Source organism: Triturus cristatus, chromosome 9 (genome assembly GCF_964204655.1).
Source record: "Triturus cristatus chromosome 9, aTriCri1.1, whole genome shotgun sequence".
NCBI lineage: Eukaryota > Metazoa > Chordata > Amphibia > Caudata > Salamandridae > Triturus > Triturus cristatus.
Genome location: NC_140592.1, coordinates 491,603,488 through 491,624,707, shown reverse-complemented (window position 1 = coordinate 491,624,707; position 21,220 = coordinate 491,603,488). Strand labels below are relative to the sequence as shown.

The 21,220-nt window shown below is 49.4% G+C and overlaps 1 protein-coding gene across 2 annotated transcripts in view; it reads left to right on the top strand.

Moving 5' to 3' along the window:
* LOC146798194 (uncharacterized) overlaps window positions 1-21,220 on the top strand; it is a 60,658-nt gene that overhangs the window by 21,650 nt on the left and 17,788 nt on the right. The window contains exon 1 of one of the 2 annotated variants that reach the window (XM_085625467.1): window positions 18,944-19,074. The exons of the other annotated variant lie outside the window; for it this stretch is intronic. Coding sequence (XP_085481593.1) covers window positions 19,041-19,074 — 34 coding nt within the window. The 5' untranslated portion in view covers window positions 18,944-19,040. Of the gene's footprint in view, window positions 1-18,943; window positions 19,075-21,220 lie in introns of those variants that run through there. 2 annotated transcript variants of the gene reach the window in all.

Below are 21,220 nucleotides of genomic sequence, written 5' to 3'. Positions count from 1 at the left end.
CCTGATAACGATTTTAGCAGCTTACACAGCAACCCCACACATTTTCCTACTCCCTGCTGACGAGAGGCAACTACCTCGAAACACGTGTCCAGGGATGGCACACGCCACGCATACTTGCATTCACACTCGAGCATAGGTGTATCCGCCGACGCTGACCTTCAGGGACCATTTTCATTGGGGGAACACGACTGGTAGGTGTAGCAGTGTGCGACCAATCTGGTTTAACTTTATATTCAGGCTCCCTTGAGCCGGTGGAGTCGACGGACTCATGGTTACGCACCTGCGCGCTACGAGAGGTACTAGACCTGATAACGATTTTAGCAGCTTACACAGCAACCCCACACATTTTCCTACTCCCTGCTGACGAGAGGCAACTACCTCGAAACACGTGTCCAGGGATGGCACACGCCACGCATACTTGCATTCACACTCGAGCATAGGTGTATCCGCCGACGCTGACCTTCAGGGACCATTTTCATTGGGGGAACACGACTGGTAGGTGTAGCAGTGTGCGACCAATCTGGTTTAACTTTATATTCAGGCTCCCTTGAGCCGGTGGAGTCGACGGACTCATGGTTACGCACCTGCGCGCTACGAGAGGTACTAGACCTGATAACGATTTTAGCAGCTTACACAGCAACCCCACACATTTTCCTACTCCCTGCTGACGAGAGGCAACTACCTCGAAACACGTGTCCAGGGATGGCACACGCCACGCATACTTGCATTCACACTCGAGCATAGGTGTATCCGCCGACGCTGACCTTCAGGGACCATTTTCATTGGGGGAACACGACTGGTAGGTGTAGCAGTGTGCGACCAATCTGGTTTAACTTTATATTCAGGCTCCCTTGAGCCGGTGGAGTCGACGGACTCATGGTTACGCACCTGCGCGCTACGAGAGGTACTAGACCTGATAACGATTTTAGCAGCTTACACAGCAACCCCACACATTTTCCTACTCCCTGCTGACGAGAGGCAACTACCTCGAAACACGTGTCCAGGGATGGCACACGCCACGCATACTTGCATTCACACTCGAGCATAGGTGTATCCGCCGACGCTGACCTTCAGGGACCATTTTCATTGGGGGAACACGACTGGTAGGTGTAGCAGTGTGCGACCAATCTGGTTTAACTTTATATTCAGGCTCCCTTGAGCCGGTGGAGTCGACGGACTCATGGTTACGCACCTGCGCGCTACGAGAGGTACTAGACCTGATAACGATTTTAGCAGCTTACACAGCAACCCCACACATTTTCCTACTCCCTGCTGACGAGAGGCAACTACCTCGAAACACGTGTCCAGGGATGGCACACGCCACGCATACTTGCATTCACACTCGAGCATAGGTGTATCCGCCGACGCTGACCTTCAGGGACCATTTTCATTGGGGGAACACGACTGGTAGGTGTAGCAGTGTGCGACCAATCTGGTTTAACTTTATATTCAGGCTCCCTTGAGCCGGTGGAGTCGACGGACTCATGGTTACGCACCTGCGCGCTACGAGAGGTACTAGACCTGATAACGATTTTAGCAGCTTACACAGCAACCCCACACATTTTCCTACTCCCTGCTGACGAGAGGCAACTACCTCGAAACACGTGTCCAGGGATGGCACACGCCACGCATACTTGCATTCACACTCGAGCATAGGTGTATCCGCCGACGCTGACCTTCAGGGACCATTTTCATTGGGGGAACACGACTGGTAGGTGTAGCAGTGTGCGACCAATCTGGTTTAACTTTATATTCAGGCTCCCTTGAGCCGGTGGAGTCGACGGACTCATGGTTACGCACCTGCGCGCTACGAGAGGTACTAGACCTGATAACGATTTTAGCAGCTTACACAGCAACCCCACACATTTTCCTACTCCCTGCTGACGAGAGGCAACTACCTCGAAACACGTGTCCAGGGATGGCACACGCCACGCATACTTGCATTCACACTCGAGCATAGGTGTATCCCCCGACGCTGACCTTCAGGGACCATTTTCATTGGGGGAACACGACTGGTAGGTGTAGCAGTGTGCGACCAATCTGGTTTAACTTTATATTCAGGCTCCCTTGAGCCGGTGGAGTCGACGGACTCATGGTTACGCACCTGCGCGCTACGAGAGGTACTAGACCTGATAACGATTTTAGCAGCTTACACAGCAACCCCACACATTTTCCTACTCCCTGCTGACGAGAGGCAACTACCTCGAAACACGTGTCCAGGGATGGCACACGCCACGCATACTTGCATTCACACTCGAGCATAGGTGTATCCGCCGACGCTGACCTTCAGGGACCATTTTCATTGGGGGAACACGACTGGTAGGTGTAGCAGTGTGCGACCAATCTGGTTTAACTTTATATTCAGGCTCCCTTGAGCCGGTGGAGTCGACGGACTCATGGTTACGCACCTGCGCGCTACGAGAGGTACTAGACCTGATAACGATTTTAGCAGCTTACACAGCAACCCCACACATTTTCCTACTCCCTGCTGACGAGAGGCAACTACCTCGAAACACGTGTCCAGGGATGGCACACGCCACGCATACTTGCATTCACACTCGAGCATAGGTGTATCCGCCGACGCTGACCTTCAGGGACCATTTTCATTGGGGGAACACGACTGGTAGGTGTAGCAGTGTGCGACCAATCTGGTTTAACTTTATATTCAGGCTCCCTTGAGCCGGTGGAGTCGACGGACTCATGGTTACGCACCTGCGCGCTACGAGAGGTACTAGACCTGATAACGATTTTAGCAGCTTACACAGCAACCCCACACATTTTCCTACTCCCTGCTGACGAGAGGCAACTACCTCGAAACATGTGTCCAGGGATGGCACACGCCACGCATACTTGCATTCACACTCGAGCATAGGTGTATCCGCCGACGCTGACCTTCAGGGACCATTTTCATTGGGGGAACACGACTGGTAGGTGTAGCAGTGTGCGACCAATCTGGTTTAACTTTATATTCAGGCTCCCTTGAGCCGGTGGAGTCGACGGACTCATGGTTACGCACCTGCGCGCTACGAGAGGTACTAGACCTGATAACGATTTTAGCAGCTTACACAGCAACCCCACACATTTTCCTACTCCCTGCTGACGAGAGGCAACTACCTCGAAACACGTGTCCGGGGATGGCACACGCCACGCATACTTGCATTCACACTCGAGCATAGGTGTATCCGCCGACGCTGACCTTCAGGGACCATTTTCATTGGGGGAACACGACTGGTAGGTGTAGCAGTGTGCGACCAATCTGGTTTAACTTTATATTCAGGCTCCCTTGAGCCGGTGGAGTCGACGGACTCATGGTTACGCACCTGCGCGCTACGAGAGGTACTAGACCTGATAACGATTTTAGCAGCTTACACAGCAACCCCACACATTTTCCTACTCCCTGCTGACGAGAGGCAACTACCTCGAAACACGTGTCCAGGGATGGCACACGCCACGCATACTTGCATTCACACTCGAGCATAGGTGTATCCGCCGACGCTGACCTTCAGGGACCATTTTCATTGGGGGAACACGACTGGTAGGTGTAGCAGTGTGCGACCAATCTGGTTTAACTTTATATTCAGGCTCCCTTGAGCCGGTGGAGTCGACGGACTCATGGTTACGCACCTGCGCGCTACGAGAGGTACTAGACCTGATAACGATTTTAGCAGCTTACACAGCAACCCCACACATTTTCCTACTCCCTGCTGACGAGAGGCAACTACCTCGAAACACGTGTCCAGGGATGGCACACGCCACGCATACTTGCATTCACACTCGAGCATAGGTGTATCCGCCGACGCTGACCTTCAGGGACCATTTTCATTGGGGGAACACGACTGGTAGGTGTAGCAGTGTGCGACCAATCTGGTTTAACTTTATATTCAGGCTCCCTTGAGCCGGTGGAGTCGACGGACTCATGGTTACGCACCTGCGCGCTACGAGAGGTACTAGACCTGATAACGATTTTAGCAGCTTACACAGCAACCCCACACATTTTCCTACTCCCTGCTGACGAGAGGCAACTACCTCGAAACACGTGTCCAGGGATGGCACACGCCACGCATACTTGCATTCACACTCGAGCATAGGTGTATCCGCCGACGCTGACCTTCAGGGACCATTTTCATTGGGGGAACACGACTGGTAGGTGTAGCAGTGTGCGACCAATCTGGTTTAACTTTATATTCAGGCTCCCTTGAGCCGGTGGAGTCGACGGACTCATGGTTACGCACCTGCGCGCTACGAGAGGTACTAGACCTGATAACGATTTTAGCAGCTTACACAGCAACCCCACACATTTTCCTACTCCCTGCTGACGAGAGGCAACTACCTCGAAACACGTGTCCAGGGATGGCACACGCCACGCATACTTGCATTCACACTCGAGCATAGGTGTATCCGCCGACGCTGACCTTCAGGGACCATTTTCATTGGGGGAACACGACTGGTAGGTGTAGCAGTGTGCGACCAATCTGGTTTAACTTTATATTCAGGCTCCCTTGAGCCGGTGGAGTCGACGGACTCATGGTTACGCACCTGCGCGCTACGAGAGGTACTAGACCTGATAACGATTTTAGCAGCTTACACAGCAACCCCACACATTTTCCTACTCCCTGCTGACGAGAGGCAACTACCTCGAAACACGTGTCCAGGGATGGCACACGCCACGCATACTTGCATTCACACTCGAGCATAGGTGTATCCGCCGACGCTGACCTTCAGGGACCATTTTCATTGGGGGAACACGACTGGTAGGTGTAGCAGTGTGCGACCAATCTGGTTTAACTTTATATTCAGGCTCCCTTGAGCCGGTGGAGTCGACGGACTCATGGTTACGCACCTGCGCGCTACGAGAGGTACTAGACCTGATAACGATTTTAGCAGCTTACACAGCAACCCCACACATTTTCCTACTCCCTGCTGACGAGAGGCAACTACCTCGAAACACGTGTCCAGGGATGGCACACGCCACGCATACTTGCATTCACACTCGAGCATAGGTGTATCCGCCGACGCTGACCTTCAGGGACCATTTTCATTGGGGGAACACGACTGGTAGGTGTAGCAGTGTGCGACCAATCTGGTTTAACTTTATATTCAGGCTCCCTTGAGCCGGTGGAGTCGACGGACTCATGGTTACGCACCTGCGCGCTACGAGAGGTACTAGACCTGATAACGATTTTAGCAGCTTACACAGCAACCCCACACATTTTCCTACTCCCTGCTGACGAGAGGCAACTACCTCGAAACACGTGTCCAGGGATGGCACACGCCACGCATACTTGCATTCACACTCGAGCATAGGTGTATCCGCCGACGCTGACCTTCAGGGACCATTTTCATTGGGGGAACACGACTGGTAGGTGTAGCAGTGTGCGACCAATCTGGTTTAACTTTATATTCAGGCTCCCTTGAGCCGGTGGAGTCGACGGACTCATGGTTACGCACCTGCGCGCTACGAGGGGTACTAGACCTGATAACGATTTTAGCAGCTTACACAGCAACCCCACACATTTTCCTACTCCCTGCTGACGAGAGGCAACTACCTCGAAACACGTGTCCAGGGATGGCACACGCCACGCATACTTGCATTCACACTCGAGCATAGGTGTATCCGCCGACGCTGACCTTCAGGGACCATTTTCATTGGGGGAACACGACTGGTAGGTGTAGCAGTGTGCGACCAATCTGGTTTAACTTTATATTCAGGCTCCCTTGAGCCGGTGGAGTCGACGGACTCATGGTTACGCACCTGCGCGCTACGAGAGGTACTAGACCTGATAACGATTTTAGCAGCTTACACAGCAACCCCACACATTTTCCTACTCCCTGCTGACGAGAGGCAACTACCTCGAAACACGTGTCCAGGGATGGCACACGCCACGCATACTTGCATTCACACTCGAGCATAGGTGTATCCGCCGACGCTGACCTTCAGGGACCATTTTCATTGGGGGAACACGACTGGTAGGTGTAGCAGTGTGCGACCAATCTGGTTTAACTTTATATTCAGGCTCCCTTGAGCCGGTGGAGTCGACGGACTCATGGTTACGCACCTGCGCGCTACGAGAGGTACTAGACCTGATAACGATTTTAGCAGCTTACACAGCAACCCCACACATTTTCCTACTCCCTGCTGACGAGAGGCAACTACCTCGAAACACGTGTCCAGGGATGGCACACGCCACGCATACTTGCATTCACACTCGAGCATAGGTGTATCCGCCGACGCTGACCTTCAGGGACCATTTTCATTGGGGGAACACGACTGGTAGGTGTAGCAGTGTGCGACCAATCTGGTTTAACTTTATATTCAGGCTCCCTTGAGCCGGTGGAGTCGACGGACTCATGGTTACGCACCTGCGCGCTACGAGAGGTACTAGACCTGATAACGATTTTAGCAGCTTACACAGCAACCCCACACATTTTCCTACTCCCTGCTGACGAGAGGCAACTACCTCGAAACACGTGTCCAGGGATGGCACACGCCACGCATACTTGCATTCACACTCGAGCATAGGTGTATCCGCCGACGCTGACCTTCAGGGACCATTTTCATTGGGGGAACACGACTGGTAGGTGTAGCAGTGTGCGACCAATCTGGTTTAACTTTATATTCAGGCTCCCTTGAGCCGGTGGAGTCGACGGACTCATGGTTACGCACCTGCGCGCTACGAGAGGTACTAGACCTGATAACGATTTTAGCAGCTTACACAGCAACCCCACACATTTTCCTACTCCCTGCTGACGAGAGGCAACTACCTCGAAACACGTGTCCAGGGATGGCACACGCCACGCATACTTGCATTCACACTCGAGCATAGGTGTATCCGCCGACGCTGACCTTCAGGGACCATTTTCATTGGGGGAACACGACTGGTAGGTGTAGCAGTGTGCGACCAATCTGGTTTAACTTTATATTCAGGCTCCCTTGAGCCGGTGGAGTCGACGGACTCATGGTTACGCACCTGCGCGCTACGAGAGGTACTAGACCTGATAACGATTTTAGCAGCTTACACAGCAACCCCACACATTTTCCTACTCCCTGCTGACGAGAGGCAACTACCTCGAAACACGTGTCCAGGGATGGCACACGCCACGCATACTTGCATTCACACTCGAGCATAGGTGTATCCGCCGACGCTGACCTTCAGGGACCATTTTCATTGGGGGAACACGACTGGTAGGTGTAGCAGTGTGCGACCAATCTGGTTTAACTTTATATTCAGGCTCCCTTGAGCCGGTGGAGTCGACGGACTCATGGTTACGCACCTGCGCGCTACGAGAGGTACTAGACCTGATAACGATTTTAGCAGCTTACACAGCAACCCCACACATTTTCCTACTCCCTGCTGACGAGAGGCAACTACCTCGAAACACGTGTCCAGGGATGGCACACGCCACGCATACTTGCATTCACACTCGAGCATAGGTGTATCCGCCGACGCTGACCTTCAGGGACCATTTTCATTGGGGGAACACGACTGGTAGGTGTAGCAGTGTGCGACCAATCTGGTTTAACTTTATATTCAGGCTCCCTTGAGCCGGTGGAGTCGACGGACTCATGGTTACGCACCTGCGCGCTACGAGAGGTACTAGACCTGATAACGATTTTAGCAGCTTACACAGCAACCCCACACATTTTCCTACTCCCTGCTGACGAGAGGCAACTACCTCGAAACACGTGTCCAGGGATGGCACACGCCACGCATACTTGCATTCACACTCGAGCATAGGTGTATCCGCCGACGCTGACCTTCAGGGACCATTTTCATTGGGGGAACACGACTGGTAGGTGTAGCAGTGTGCGACCAATCTGGTTTAACTTTATATTCAGGCTCCCTTGAGCCGGTGGAGTCGACGGACTCATGGTTACGCACCTGCGCGCTACGAGAGGTACTAGACCTGATAACGATTTTAGCAGCTTACACAGCAACCCCACACATTTTCCTACTCCCTGCTGACGAGAGGCAACTACCTCGAAACACGTGTCCAGGGATGGCACACGCCACGCATACTTGCATTCACACTCGAGCATAGGTGTATCCGCCGACGCTGACCTTCAGGGACCATTTTCATTGGGGGAACACGACTGGTAGGTGTAGCAGTGTGCGACCAATCTGGTTTAACTTTATATTCAGGCTCCCTTGAGCCGGTGGAGTCGACGGACTCATGGTTACGCACCTGCGCGCTACGAGAGGTACTAGACCTGATAACGATTTTAGCAGCTTACACAGCAACCCCACACATTTTCCTACTCCCTGCTGACGAGAGGCAACTACCTCGAAACACGTGTCCAGGGATGGCACACGCCACGCATACTTGCATTCACACTCGAGCATAGGTGTATCCGCCGACGCTGACCTTCAGGGACCATTTTCATTGGGGGAACACGACTGGTAGGTGTAGCAGTGTGCGACCAATCTGGTTTAACTTTATATTCAGGCTCCCTTGAGCCGGTGGAGTCGACGGACTCATGGTTACGCACCTGCGCGCTACGAGAGGTACTCGACCTGATAACGATTTTAGCAGCTTACACAGCAACCCCACACATTTTCCTACTCCCTGCTGACGAGAGGCAACTACCTCGAAACACGTGTCCAGGGATGGCACACGCCACGCATACTTGCATTCACACTCGAGCATAGGTGTATCCGCCGACGCTGACCTTCAGGGACCATTTTCATTGGGGGAACACGACTGGTAGGTGTAGCAGTGTGCGACCAATCTGGTTTAACTTTATATTCAGGCTCCCTTGAGCCGGTGGAGTCGACGGACTCATGGTTACGCACCTGCGCGCTACGAGAGGTACTAGACCTGATAACGATTTTAGCAGCTTACACAGCAACCCCACACATTTTCCTACTCCCTGCTGACGAGAGGCAACTACCTCGAAACACGTGTCCAGGGATGGCACACGCCACGCATACTTGCATTCACACTCGAGCATAGGTGTATCCGCCGACGCTGACCTTCAGGGACCATTTTCATTGGGGGAACACGACTGGTAGGTGTAGCAGTGTGCGACCAATCTGGTTTAACTTTATATTCAGGCTCCCTTGAGCCGGTGGAGTCGACGGACTCATGGTTACGCACCTGCGCGCTACGAGAGGTACTAGACCTGATAACGATTTTAGCAGCTTACACAGCAACCCCACACATTTTCCTACTCCCTGCTGACGAGAGGCAACTACCTCGAAACACGTGTCCAGGGATGGCACACGCCACGCATACTTGCATTCACACTCGAGCATAGGTGTATCCGCCGACGCTGACCTTCAGGGACCATTTTCATTGGGGGAACACGACTGGTAGGTGTAGCAGTGTGCGACCAATCTGGTTTAACTTTATATTCAGGCTCCCTTGAGCCGGTGGAGTCGACGGACTCATGGTTACGCACCTGCGCGCTACGAGAGGTACTAGACCTGATAACGATTTTAGCAGCTTACACAGCAACCCCACACATTTTCCTACTCCCTGCTGACGAGAGGCAACTACCTCGAAACACGTGTCCAGGGATGGCACACGCCACGCATACTTGCATTCACACTCGAGCATAGGTGTATCCGCCGACGCTGACCTTCAGGGACCATTTTCATTGGGGGAACACGACTGGTAGGTGTAGCAGTGTGCGACCAATCTGGTTTAACTTTATATTCAGGCTCCCTTGAGCCGGTGGAGTCGACGGACTCATGGTTACGCACCTGCGCGCTACGAGAGGTACTAGACCTGATAACGATTTTAGCAGCTTACACAGCAACCCCACACATTTTCCTACTCCCTGCTGACGAGAGGCAACTACCTCGAAACACGTGTCCAGGGATGGCACACGCCACGCATACTTGCATTCACACTCGAGCATAGGTGTATCCGCCGACGCTGACCTTCAGGGACCATTTTCATTGGGGGAACACGACTGGTAGGTGTAGCAGTGTGCGACCAATCTGGTTTAACTTTATATTCAGGCTCCCTTGAGCCGGTGGAGTCGACGGACTCATGGTTACGCACCTGCGCGCTACGAGAGGTACTAGACCTGATAACGATTTTAGCAGCTTACACAGCAACCCCACACATTTTCCTACTCCCTGCTGACGAGAGGCAACTACCTCGAAACACGTGTCCAGGGATGGCACACGCCACGCATACTTGCATTCACACTCGAGCATAGGTGTATCCGCCGACGCTGACCTTCAGGGACCATTTTCATTGGGGGAACACGACTGGTAGGTGTAGCAGTGTGCGACCAATCTGGTTTAACTTTATATTCAGGCTCCCTTGAGCCGGTGGAGTCGACGGACTCATGGTTACGCACCTGCGCGCTACGAGAGGTACTAGACCTGATAACGATTTTAGCAGCTTACACAGCAACCCCACACATTTTCCTACTCCCTGCTGACGAGAGGCAACTACCTCGAAACACGTGTCCAGGGATGGCACACGCCACGCATACTTGCATTCACACTCGAGCATAGGTGTATCCGCCGACGCTGACCTTCAGGGACCATTTTCATTGGGGGAACACGACTGGTAGGTGTAGCAGTGTGCGACCAATCTGGTTTAACTTTACTAAATTTAGTGTCAAGAAAACCCAAACTATGCAGGGACTGCGGCACATTTTGTGATAGCATTATCTTGTCATTTTTACAAATGGTAAGACAGTCTGGGAAAATAATTTCTCCTTATTAGTATTAATTTAAAACCCAAAAAACAGCAGTAAGCAACTGAAAGATGCCCAGTGAACATTTGCAAAAGGGCCTTCCAGTGCGCACAAACACGCGTTGCTGTGTTTCTAGCAATATTTGAACCATTTGAGCTAGAAACAATTTTTTGGTTAAAATCTGCAGATGATGGGTATGTGGCAAAGGCGGCAAATCCATATTTATGCATAAATCGCCTAATGCCGTTGGCCCTAGTTATAGGCTGTAATTCCAGTGAGATAATACATGAGGCACAGTGACTGCTACCTGCTTTAATGTCTGTATTTGTGTGTGAGTTTCTTAATAAAAAAAAATGGCGTTAGACAGTAGTCAACCTTCCAAAGAACTTTTTTTATTTCAGTAGGAATAAGTATCTTAACCCTGAGATTCCTCACCGTGAAAAAGTATTGTGTGTGGGAGGAGTCTGGTTGAAACAGTACAAACAACGTAATGGGATAAGGGGGTTGGGGGACAATTACTGTTTCTATTACATATTTTGACATTAATCATATTTGTATGTGGAGATACCAGATAATATAGCTACAATTTACTTACAATCACACAATGTTTGATATCATGATAAAACTGGGATTTAACCCCTTCCCTGCTCATGACGGAACCACTCCGTCATGAGCCACGGGTGCCGTGTGCTCATGACACAGTGGTTCCGTCATGCTGCGTCCGTTGGCAGCCGCTCCGCCCACGCGGCGCTAATTCCCCGCCTGTGCGGGCGATTAGCGCCGTGGGCGGAGTCATGACGGAACCACTCCGTCATGAGCACAGCGCAACCGTGACTCATGACGGAGTGGTTCCGTCATGAGCACGGCGCCACCGCAGTGCCCCCAAACCCCCCCCCCCCAGCGCCGCGGCGGAATTCCCGCCGCGGCGAAGGGGTTAATGAAGAGGCCTCCATGTTTCAAGGTCAAATTGAAAACAATGGAATACGATAAAATTAAAAGCTTCTCCTAAAATTGGGAGGTAGGGCAATACAGTTTATGGACCACTAGAATGCTACGAGTTCACCACCCCACTTTACCACAATAGAAAGCAAGCCCTTCCAAAGTCCATAGTTCTAGCGTTGGCTGCCCGCCTGTTGGCTTTTCCAATATTTTTTGTAATGTTTTTGTAAATATTAATACTTTAAACTTTTAAAAAGAATGGAGATTATATTTTTTCAAGAAAGCACATGGGCACGCCAGTCCCTGGCAGTGAAAGGGACTACTTTCTTTGTGGGTGATTACATTGTGCTTGGGATGAATGCCATCACTCACACAGAAAGGAACCAATGGCCGAAGTGGGCTGCCCCATGCTGTTTGTTGTGAGCGTAGAAGGAAAATATGAAAGACACCACTGCAAACCAATAGATGAGGAGGGCTGACTCAAAGCCGCTCTAGGTAAAAATATCACAACTATATGTTTTGTCAAATCTTAGCTAACACCAGACCTAGAAAGGGTGTTCCAAAGTTTGGCAGAAGGGTTATTTAAGTACAGAATGCTTTACATATCTGCTCATCTATAATCTATAGCTATAAAGGCCAGGTTTGTCTTTCTAAAGAGGGATAAAAGAGGAAATATGAAAAGAGATATAGAAGACTCTCGGCATATTATATCAAACAAAAGATAAAATTGGATGGGAAGACACCGCTCAATTTATTATGCTCACCTACTTCACCTCCATTCCTTCCTCCCAAAAGAGGTCAAACGGGCTAATATGGTACTTTTTCATTCCCCCACCTCTGCCGTTTCCCACTCCGATAGATATTTTGACATTGTGTCACTGTGAGCATCCAAGTAGATGACCACAGAGTAAACAAGTGAAAATCTCGCCTCTCAGGCAAAAATGGTGAGAAGCACAATTTAAACAAGCATTGGCATAGCCAATAGGTCTCGCCTTTGGGAACTTATAAGTGTTTAGCCATGCAACAGTTGCATAACTAAATACTTATAAGGTCCCAAAAGCGAGACCTATTGGCTATGCCAAGCGGCAGTGCGGCCGCGAAAGTGATCGCGATCAAACATCAAAGCGGCCGCGCGGCCGCAAAAGTGAAAGTAATCGCGGTCAAGCACAGCGCGCGCGCCCGCGCACATGCACTGTAGCTCTAGGCTGGCAGCACTTTTTGGAGCCCTCACAAAATGTCTTGCCAGGCCAGCGCATGCGCTGTGTCAGGCGAGACCTAAAAAGGGAAAGCTTTCTTGGCATCCGCTCAGCAGCGAATCATCAGCGAATCATCAGGACTTTATATGTGTGAATCATTCCCTGCTTATGCACATGAGAACAGGACTCAGAGCCGATGAGTAGCCTGGGCGAACTTAGTACAAGCGTAGAGTAGGATTGTTTGTGGGATACTGGGCTGAAGAATCTTGCTGGGTCCCTGCAGGGCAGCCGTATATTTTTATTTATTTAGATACTCTCAACCTGTGCATATTCCTCAGCAGGAATCTGCCTCGAATGCCACACACACTGAGCCGAGCGCCCTAATCCATAAATTTAGGGATAGCATTTAGGAATAAATTTAGTGACAGCATTAAACCAGTATGAACAGATCGCCCATCTTCAGAGTTGCGGCAATACTAGGCAGATACAGTATTGACAGGCAGATAAGCACTAGCAGGTGGGAACAGTAATTTAATTTTCATGGGACCTCTGGTAATTTATCTTGCAATTTAATAACTACCATACATATATTTATGTAAAGGACAATCAACAGAGCTATTGTTGCAGTACCTTCGTTGTGTTTGGATTAAATATGAATTTCTCAAGAGAGTTTCTGAAATAAAAAGTAGACTCAGCAGAAACACAACACAAAGTTGACTCAGCAGAATAGAAGATTCGTGTTTAGGCCCCATGACAAGAGCACAGGGAGGAGGTAAATTCTCAGGCCCACCAAACTCATGGTTCACGGCTGACTTACTGCCTCTGGAGCTACCAATGAATCAAAGGTGGTGACCAGTCCACCACTGGTAACTGCCTTTCATTTATCGTGCGGTCTGCAGTTTTAAGGTTGTCCTTTCGATTGACTCCAAAGACTCCATGCACAGAGAGAAACCTCCCTGCGCACCTCGGCATTTGTCTTTAGGTGTTTTAATTTTTTAAAATTATAAATAAACCCCTTAATTTCGAGGATGTTCCTGAAAAGTAAATATGAATATCTACTGGGCGGTCTCAACATGGCAGCCCACTCAGCTGCAGCTGTGTGAAAACTGCATCCAGCACTCCAGTGGATGCAATGTATCACAAAGATCCCTACCAGACTAGCAGCAGTGTCTAGGCAGGGTGGGAAGTCCTCTGCCAGCCGGGTGGAGGTAATGACCTTAATCAGCTCTGCAGGTTGGTGGGTCACCTGGTAAATAGTAAACACCTCTTTCGGATTGTTATCAAAATGCACCAGATGGAATGCTATGACCAGCACAGTTTATCTCAATAGACAAATTCTCTCGCTTTCCCTGCCAACCAGCAGTATCACAGCAAAGCAAGCATGTGACTTTCAGATGTAGATTCCTGACCTTGTGCATGGACTGTTGAAGGATTCCAAATGTTTAGATTAAATAACTACACCCATATAGCAACATCTTAGGGTTTGAATAAAGCATTTTACGAACAATTTTCCCAAGACATATCTTATTTTGCTTTTTAACCCGTGGTTCAGTTGGAGTTGAGAAATCCCTTTAGAAACTCAACACACTCACATTTCTGGAAGCAGAACTCAAAACTGGCGTTTTGTGGCCCTGTATAGTACCTTACGCTTTTTTTGAGTCTATGGTCTTCATACATTCCTAGTCTGTCTCTTCTGCCTTACATCAGAGAAGCACAGTAGATGACTCACTGTGACCCATCGTTGTTAACACGACATCGACACTCTTCACACGGTTACCTAGTGAAGAGACACTGTCATATGGTGTACACAAGGTGAGCTGGAAGCCCCTACGGAGAGTAGGTTTTCAGCTTGTGTGTGGAGTTTCTACACAGTTGTGCACCATTTCACATTTTACAAACTCCCCATGATCATTGGAGGTGGCATTAGAAGCTTATGTTTGTGTTTTCGAGGAGGCTTGGAGTAGCATCTCTGGCAGAGCCGGTCTCAAATATCAATGCCTTTGCCCCATCCAAGGCACCTTGGTGGCTGTTCAGACAGGGCGGTTTTCATATCCCCCTCCCTCCAAGGCTCCAGCGCTTCTTTCCAAAGATTCACGCAAAGAAAATGTTTTCAAAGTTGGTAGGTATCGAGAAGATTCTACATACTTCACCACTCTGCCTGTTGTTCCCCTTGCAGCTTTCTGCCCAGGGAGAACTGGGAAAGAATTTAAGTTATAGAACTGTTGGGCAGCATAATTAGGGATTTGGTAGTCCATTCCAGAGGTTCCACTATGGCCATGTCACCTGAATCTAACACCGTTTATTACACATGTCCCAGTGAATCTCTGGAGTGTTTCTTGCAGACCAACATTTCCGACGGCTTTTATAAGAAGTTTTTCCACCCGTGTAAATGTAAATGTAAATGTAATGTAAATGTAAATGTAAATTTGATGGTTGTATAGCACACTACTCACCCGCAAGGGTCTCAAGGCGCTTGTACGAATACCGCTGTGGAACCCATCCTGGCTTTCCCTGTGAGGTGTCCACTCCTGGGCACCCCCATGGTGGAGGCCAGGCATCCTTAGCGTTGTGGGGGCCGTTGTGGAGATTAAGCAAGCTATTGCCCAGAGTTGCAGAGTCGGACTCCATGATTGGAATAGGCACCGAGGCGAGAATTATCAGGTCCGTGGAATTTTTTTGAGCCCAAGGCGGGGAATTGAACCCTGGTCCCACGCTAGACCTCTGCATCAGGGTCTGCCGCTCTAATCATTGAGCCACACTCGTGAAAAGATGTTACCCCTGCTAAGCAGTTCCCCAACCTCATCCAAACAATGCGGACCACTACCATTCTCCTCTTGCCCTTCTACCAAGACCTGCAGGCGGCCATCTTGCTCTGTTGTACACTGTTGAACAACAGCAGTGGGAGCAGAATGTGAGGCCCTCAGGGAGAGTTTGGAGCACCTGGGAAGTCTGGGTGAAGTAGACATCACTTAACTCCCCACTTCTCCTCTTACTGTGGCCTTACAGAGTGCCCTCAGCGGCAGCCAGGGTACCCAGACTCTGTTGGATTTTTCTGCAATTTGTAATATTGTTCCCACCATTACATCGGAGGGCAAGGGTGCAGAGGGTCGGGTTGAGAGCTTCACCGTGTTACTGGTACAGGCTCTCTCTAACTCCTCGCAGCGCAGTGCAGCACACGCAAGAAGGGCCCAATCAGAAGAGCAGACGTCATGCTTCTTGTGTTAGTATTATTTCATAAATAGATGCTGGCTGTGGGGAAGAACGACCTAGGCACTCAGAGTGATGCCTGAAAGTAGGACATCGGGACATTGTATGCAGGGCACAGTGTCCACATTTTGAATGAACTGTGTCCTTGGGGGGCAGATGCTTGGCACTTCCTGCCTGTGCGGGATGATGGAACAGCAATGCAAGAGGGAAATATCTGGCATACTTTGCTGATCCGCTTGCAGACACGTCCTCCAGTGATAGCGACAATTCAATAGCATGGAACTAGTTGAGAAGAAGACGTAATCTTTTATTTTCCAAAGCTGCCTCCTACATCCTGCCACATGTCGCATCGAGCTCACAAAGTGAAACCAACTATGGCTGACTTCAATCATTATCATGGATTCCAGCAACTCTACCTTGGACCATTTCATAATTTGTTTATGGCATGTTGCTGCGCCGTGATATTTTTATCATCTTTACTGACCCAGATGTGCATCTGCTGCATGCCACCACATAAAGGCATTTCCAGTGGTTCCCGCAAGAAGGATTTCCTCGTTTAATAGACTAGCAGTCAAGCTAACAAATTCTTTATGGCCACTAAACGGCAGAGGAAAAAGCATACTGAGTGGCAAAGAACGAAGCACATCTCACATACTGAGACCTAGAATGGGCAAATTCCCAGCTGATTGACTACAGGTGCAGGATATCATGCATGAGATGAATAATGGCAGTGTAGGTGACGGAGATGGCAGAGGTCCAGGGACAGGCTGTAATTATCACGGGCACCACTAGTTCACGTATAAGAGATATTCTTGCTAGGAGATTTGTTGTGCCGGGTGATGCCACAACCAACAGAGCGATGGCCAACAGGCATGACAAAGGGAGACCGGTGATTGGGGCTAGACAGAAGTTGCCTCTACTATCACACTAAAAGAGATATCGATGATAGTGACCCTGTCCAACGCTCGGCTGACATCTGACAAGGTTCGCACTATAGGAATAGCAATTACTTACGTGCATACACCGAGTGCAGTTGCATGCCGGCACCACAACCTTCATGATCAATGCAAGTCAACAGGGAGCAGAATGCAACCGGAGTGTGTATGACGGCATGAATTTCAGATAGCACAAAGTTACACCAGCACAACTCCAAAATCAGGGCAAATACACAGGTGTACCTGAATGCTGAAAACCAAATTTGAAGGCATCAATAACATGGCCGAACAGTCCAAGTATCACTTTCTTGTGTTCTTCAAACTTTTCATTTGTTTCACAATAATCCATAGACATCTTTATCGCAACAGATGAACAGCCCATATGCCTGCTGAGGCGTTCTGTGTTGCTTTTTTAAGGCTGTAATACTGATTCACATGATTAAAATATGCACAGAAACATTCAGCATTTTAACATAAAATGATAGAGACGCACTTGCATGAGCCATCCAACAAAAAACCTGCTTGTCATAAATCACTGATTAAATTATAGATTTCCACCATACTTTAAAAAAAACTTTAAAAATGACGAGTTTAAGTTTATTATTCCACAACCATCATCACACTAAAAGCCTTGTAAGTCATCACCGCCCTGCATTAACACTCATCCTCTTTAAATTGAGTCACACTCCTTGGTAGAGGTGGTGGGGGAGTCATCAGTGGTTACAGAAGTTTACAGAGGAGCTGTGTTGTGTGTGTCTGTGTACACAACTAGATTAGGACATATTTCCTGTATGTGGATCTTTGTATGGGTGCACAGACTACAGGTGGTGACAACAGCTGCATCATGTGACTTGCCATAGTGCCTTAGAGACAGATGGTTGCACTATGTCTGTTTACTTTCCTGTTGTTCTCTTTGGGGAGCCAGTGCCAGAGTATTTTAGTGCCCACATCAGCTTCACCTAGCCTGACTTGTGGTGTGCTTTTATGTGTATTGATGTGGGCAGTTGCAGTGGCTTAGCTAGACCTTTGGCCGCCCGTGGCGGTCAGAGCTTTGCCACCCTGTGACGGCCACAGGTGAGAGCCAGTGGGGGAGGTGGCAACTGTCCCTGCGTTTGGCTCGTGCCGCCCGGGGCAGACTTTCCACCCCGCTACGCTACGCTACTGGGCAATTGCTTAATTTGAGCTGGTCACTGACAGCACTTATTTTTGGGGGCTGGCACTTATTTTTTCGCATCAGATAATTACCTGGCGCAAGAGGAAGAAAAACACAGCAACCGGAAAAATGGTGGAAGAGAAAGACTGCAAATCATCACAATGGGAGAAAGTAGGAACTTGCAAGAGTAAGATAACGGGGCTCAAACTAGTGGCATAGCACGGGGGCAGACGACACAAGTTGTGGGGGCGGCGGCCTACCCTCCTGCTCTTACCTGCGGCCGTCGCAGGGCGGCAAGCGCAGGAATCTCGCCTAGCACCCCCCTCTTACATGCAGCCGCCGCAGGGTGGCAAACACAGGGACTGCCACGGGCAGCAAAAGGTTTAGCTAAGCCACTGGCTCGAATCGAACGGTCTTAAAATTACGCAATGTGGCATAATGGCTCAATTTCCTGAATTTTGAGGAAAAAGAACAACAAAAAATGGCAGAAATGACACAGGATTGCGCCAGCATGACAGCAATTTCTCCCGAGCCTTGTAACATCCTATTTCGGGATCATGGCGAATGAACAAATTCGAAAGGTTGCTGTTCACACACACTTTTTTGCACTTCGTTTAAGCTCAAAACGATCAATTTTGCACTAAAATATAGCACAAAATGCCAGTTTTGCTCAATTTTGCGCTGTTTGGTGTAAGTTTCTTAAATTTCGTCAAAGAAAATGAAGCTGAATTTCGTAAACCCCTTGTTGGAACCTCTTTGGACCCCCCCGGACATGCAGTCACACTTTTGACCTTTAAATGAACCCTCCTTCCCTGGGGCTTCGCCCCTCCTCTTCCTGATGTCTTGTCTACGCATGCGTGCAGTTTCAGTTGTTTGTCGATGAGGTTGAGCTCTCTCGGCAGGTTGTCTGCCCTGGAGTTAGCGTGCAAGCCTCGGGGCGTTGGTTGGTGACGATGGCATCTGTGCTTTTATGCAGTTTGTGTGCAGGTGTACATCAATTTTTGCTTTAATAGCCTGCCATGATGGAAGTAATGTTCCAGGAGTTTTCATTTTACCGCGTACTGCTCTTTGATTTGGGCGTTCATTCGTTGGCAATATTACTTCTTAGTCCCTTGTTTTTTTCGTGTTTGTTTGGCTCGAGTAAATACTTGTATTCGCTCGTTTCTGTGTCTCTACTCCCTTGTTCACTGTGAATCTCTTTATGAGTGTTTGTTTTGTTTGGGCGGGTTAGTTAAACATGCTTTTCATTACATTTTATATTTTTTGGGTGTCACAGTCTGAATGTGGTTGTGCAGTGCAGCTGTTGCTACTTTTATACCATATTTTTTCTCTTTCAGTTACAGTCTTTTCTTTTGTATTTAACGGGTGTGGAAATGAGATATTTTTCTTATTTGCTGAACTTATCATCGCCATAGTCTTTTAATTAAACTGTGTAATCGATACCTTCACCTTTGAGGTGAGATACCTTTTCATTTGTGAGAACTCAAGATTTTAGGTGGGAGTTAATGTTTATTCAGTAGTAAATCTAAGCACAAGTGGAAAAATCCATGTAGTCAGAAAATATCTTAACGCAGAAGCGTGACTGGGAGCCCTCATTTTTAGGGCTCTAAGTGGGCCGGGTCCGGCCGTGCTCAGTACCGGCAGTTCTAAAAAGCAGATGCTAAGACGGGTCTCTATTGGGCTCTCCATGTTTGCACTCATGGTGAAAAAAAAAATCTTAACGCAGCAGTACCACCCTTCACTGCCTTTGAGGTAATGCCAAAGAGACTCCTTATATTTCTTTCGCAGTCAAATCATTTCAGAGCTGAAGCATTTTCAATATATTCTATATAACGGAGCCATAGTTGTCACTTATTTATCTTACACAGCTAGCAACCATTGGCAAAGCCAATAACCCTGACTTTTTGTAGGCGTAATGTTACTAAATCTGTATGCAATGACAGAAGCAGCGAAACACCAGTCGGGTGGCACACTATGCTAAGCACAGATTTTTAACTTTATGTATTTTTAAGCCATGCCATAATTACATCGGCCAAGCCCCTTTGAGGACCCCTTAGTTTTTTCATTCCACTTAAAGCCCTGAGGGTTGTTTCTGGAAAGGTGAATATGTCTTTCTCATACCTGCCAACTTGAAGCACAATCTCACTGTGAGAGGAGGGCCTTGAAGGAGGCAGGGTCTTGTGCTGAGAAGTACTTACAAGGCACTTTTGAACCCCCCCCCCCCCCCCCCCCCCAGGCCCTTTCTTCCAAAAATAAAAAAGCTTGCTGAGGTTGGTGCCGATGTTGTGGGTTGTTTTCACACCCCTTAACCCCTTCCCCGTGGCGCGAATTCTGCCGCGGCGCTGGGGGGGTGCGGGGTGAGCACGGCGCCGCCATGCTTGTGACGGAACCACTCCGTCATGAGTCACGGGCGAGCTGTGAACATGACGGAGTGGTTCCGTCACAACTCCGCCCACTCTCTATTTCGCCCGCAAAGGCGGGGAATCAGTGCTGCGTGGGAGGAGCGGCCACAGCATGACGGAACCACTCCGTCATGAGCACACGCCGCCCGTGGCTCCTGACGGAGTGGTTCCGCCATGAGCACGCAAGTGGTTAATGGACGTCGGCAGTTCAAAGCTTCAGAAAATCAGCTGGAAAACCACTGCTTACTGTGGTTTTCGGCTTGTTTCCCCTGCCACCGTGTTATATCGACTCCTCACCAGGAGACCGTGTGATGGGAGCAGATATCGTGTGCAGGGGCGTAACAAAACATGAGAGGGCCTCCCTGCAAGATATGATGAAGGGGCTCCTCACACTCACATCAGTAGGGGCTAAGGGGCCCCCTTCAGTATGGGTAAGCCTGCCTCCCCTACACCGCGGGGGACTTTGTTACACCCCTGATCGTGTGCCACATGGTGGCACCATGTGAGTTGGCAGGTGTGCTTTCCAGTGGCTGGCGTTTGTTGCTTTGCTCAATCCGGTCCTGGGTCGTTCCATCGGAGTTGGAGAGTCTACATCTAATTAGAGAGTTCCCACTTGTTTAAAGCTTAGTGTGTTAAGAAATTAAAAGATAAATACGGGACGCCAACGTTTTTTTAGGGGCCTAACGCTGCCAAATGTCTGGGTTGCAAAATTCTGACACTGCCTAATTTTG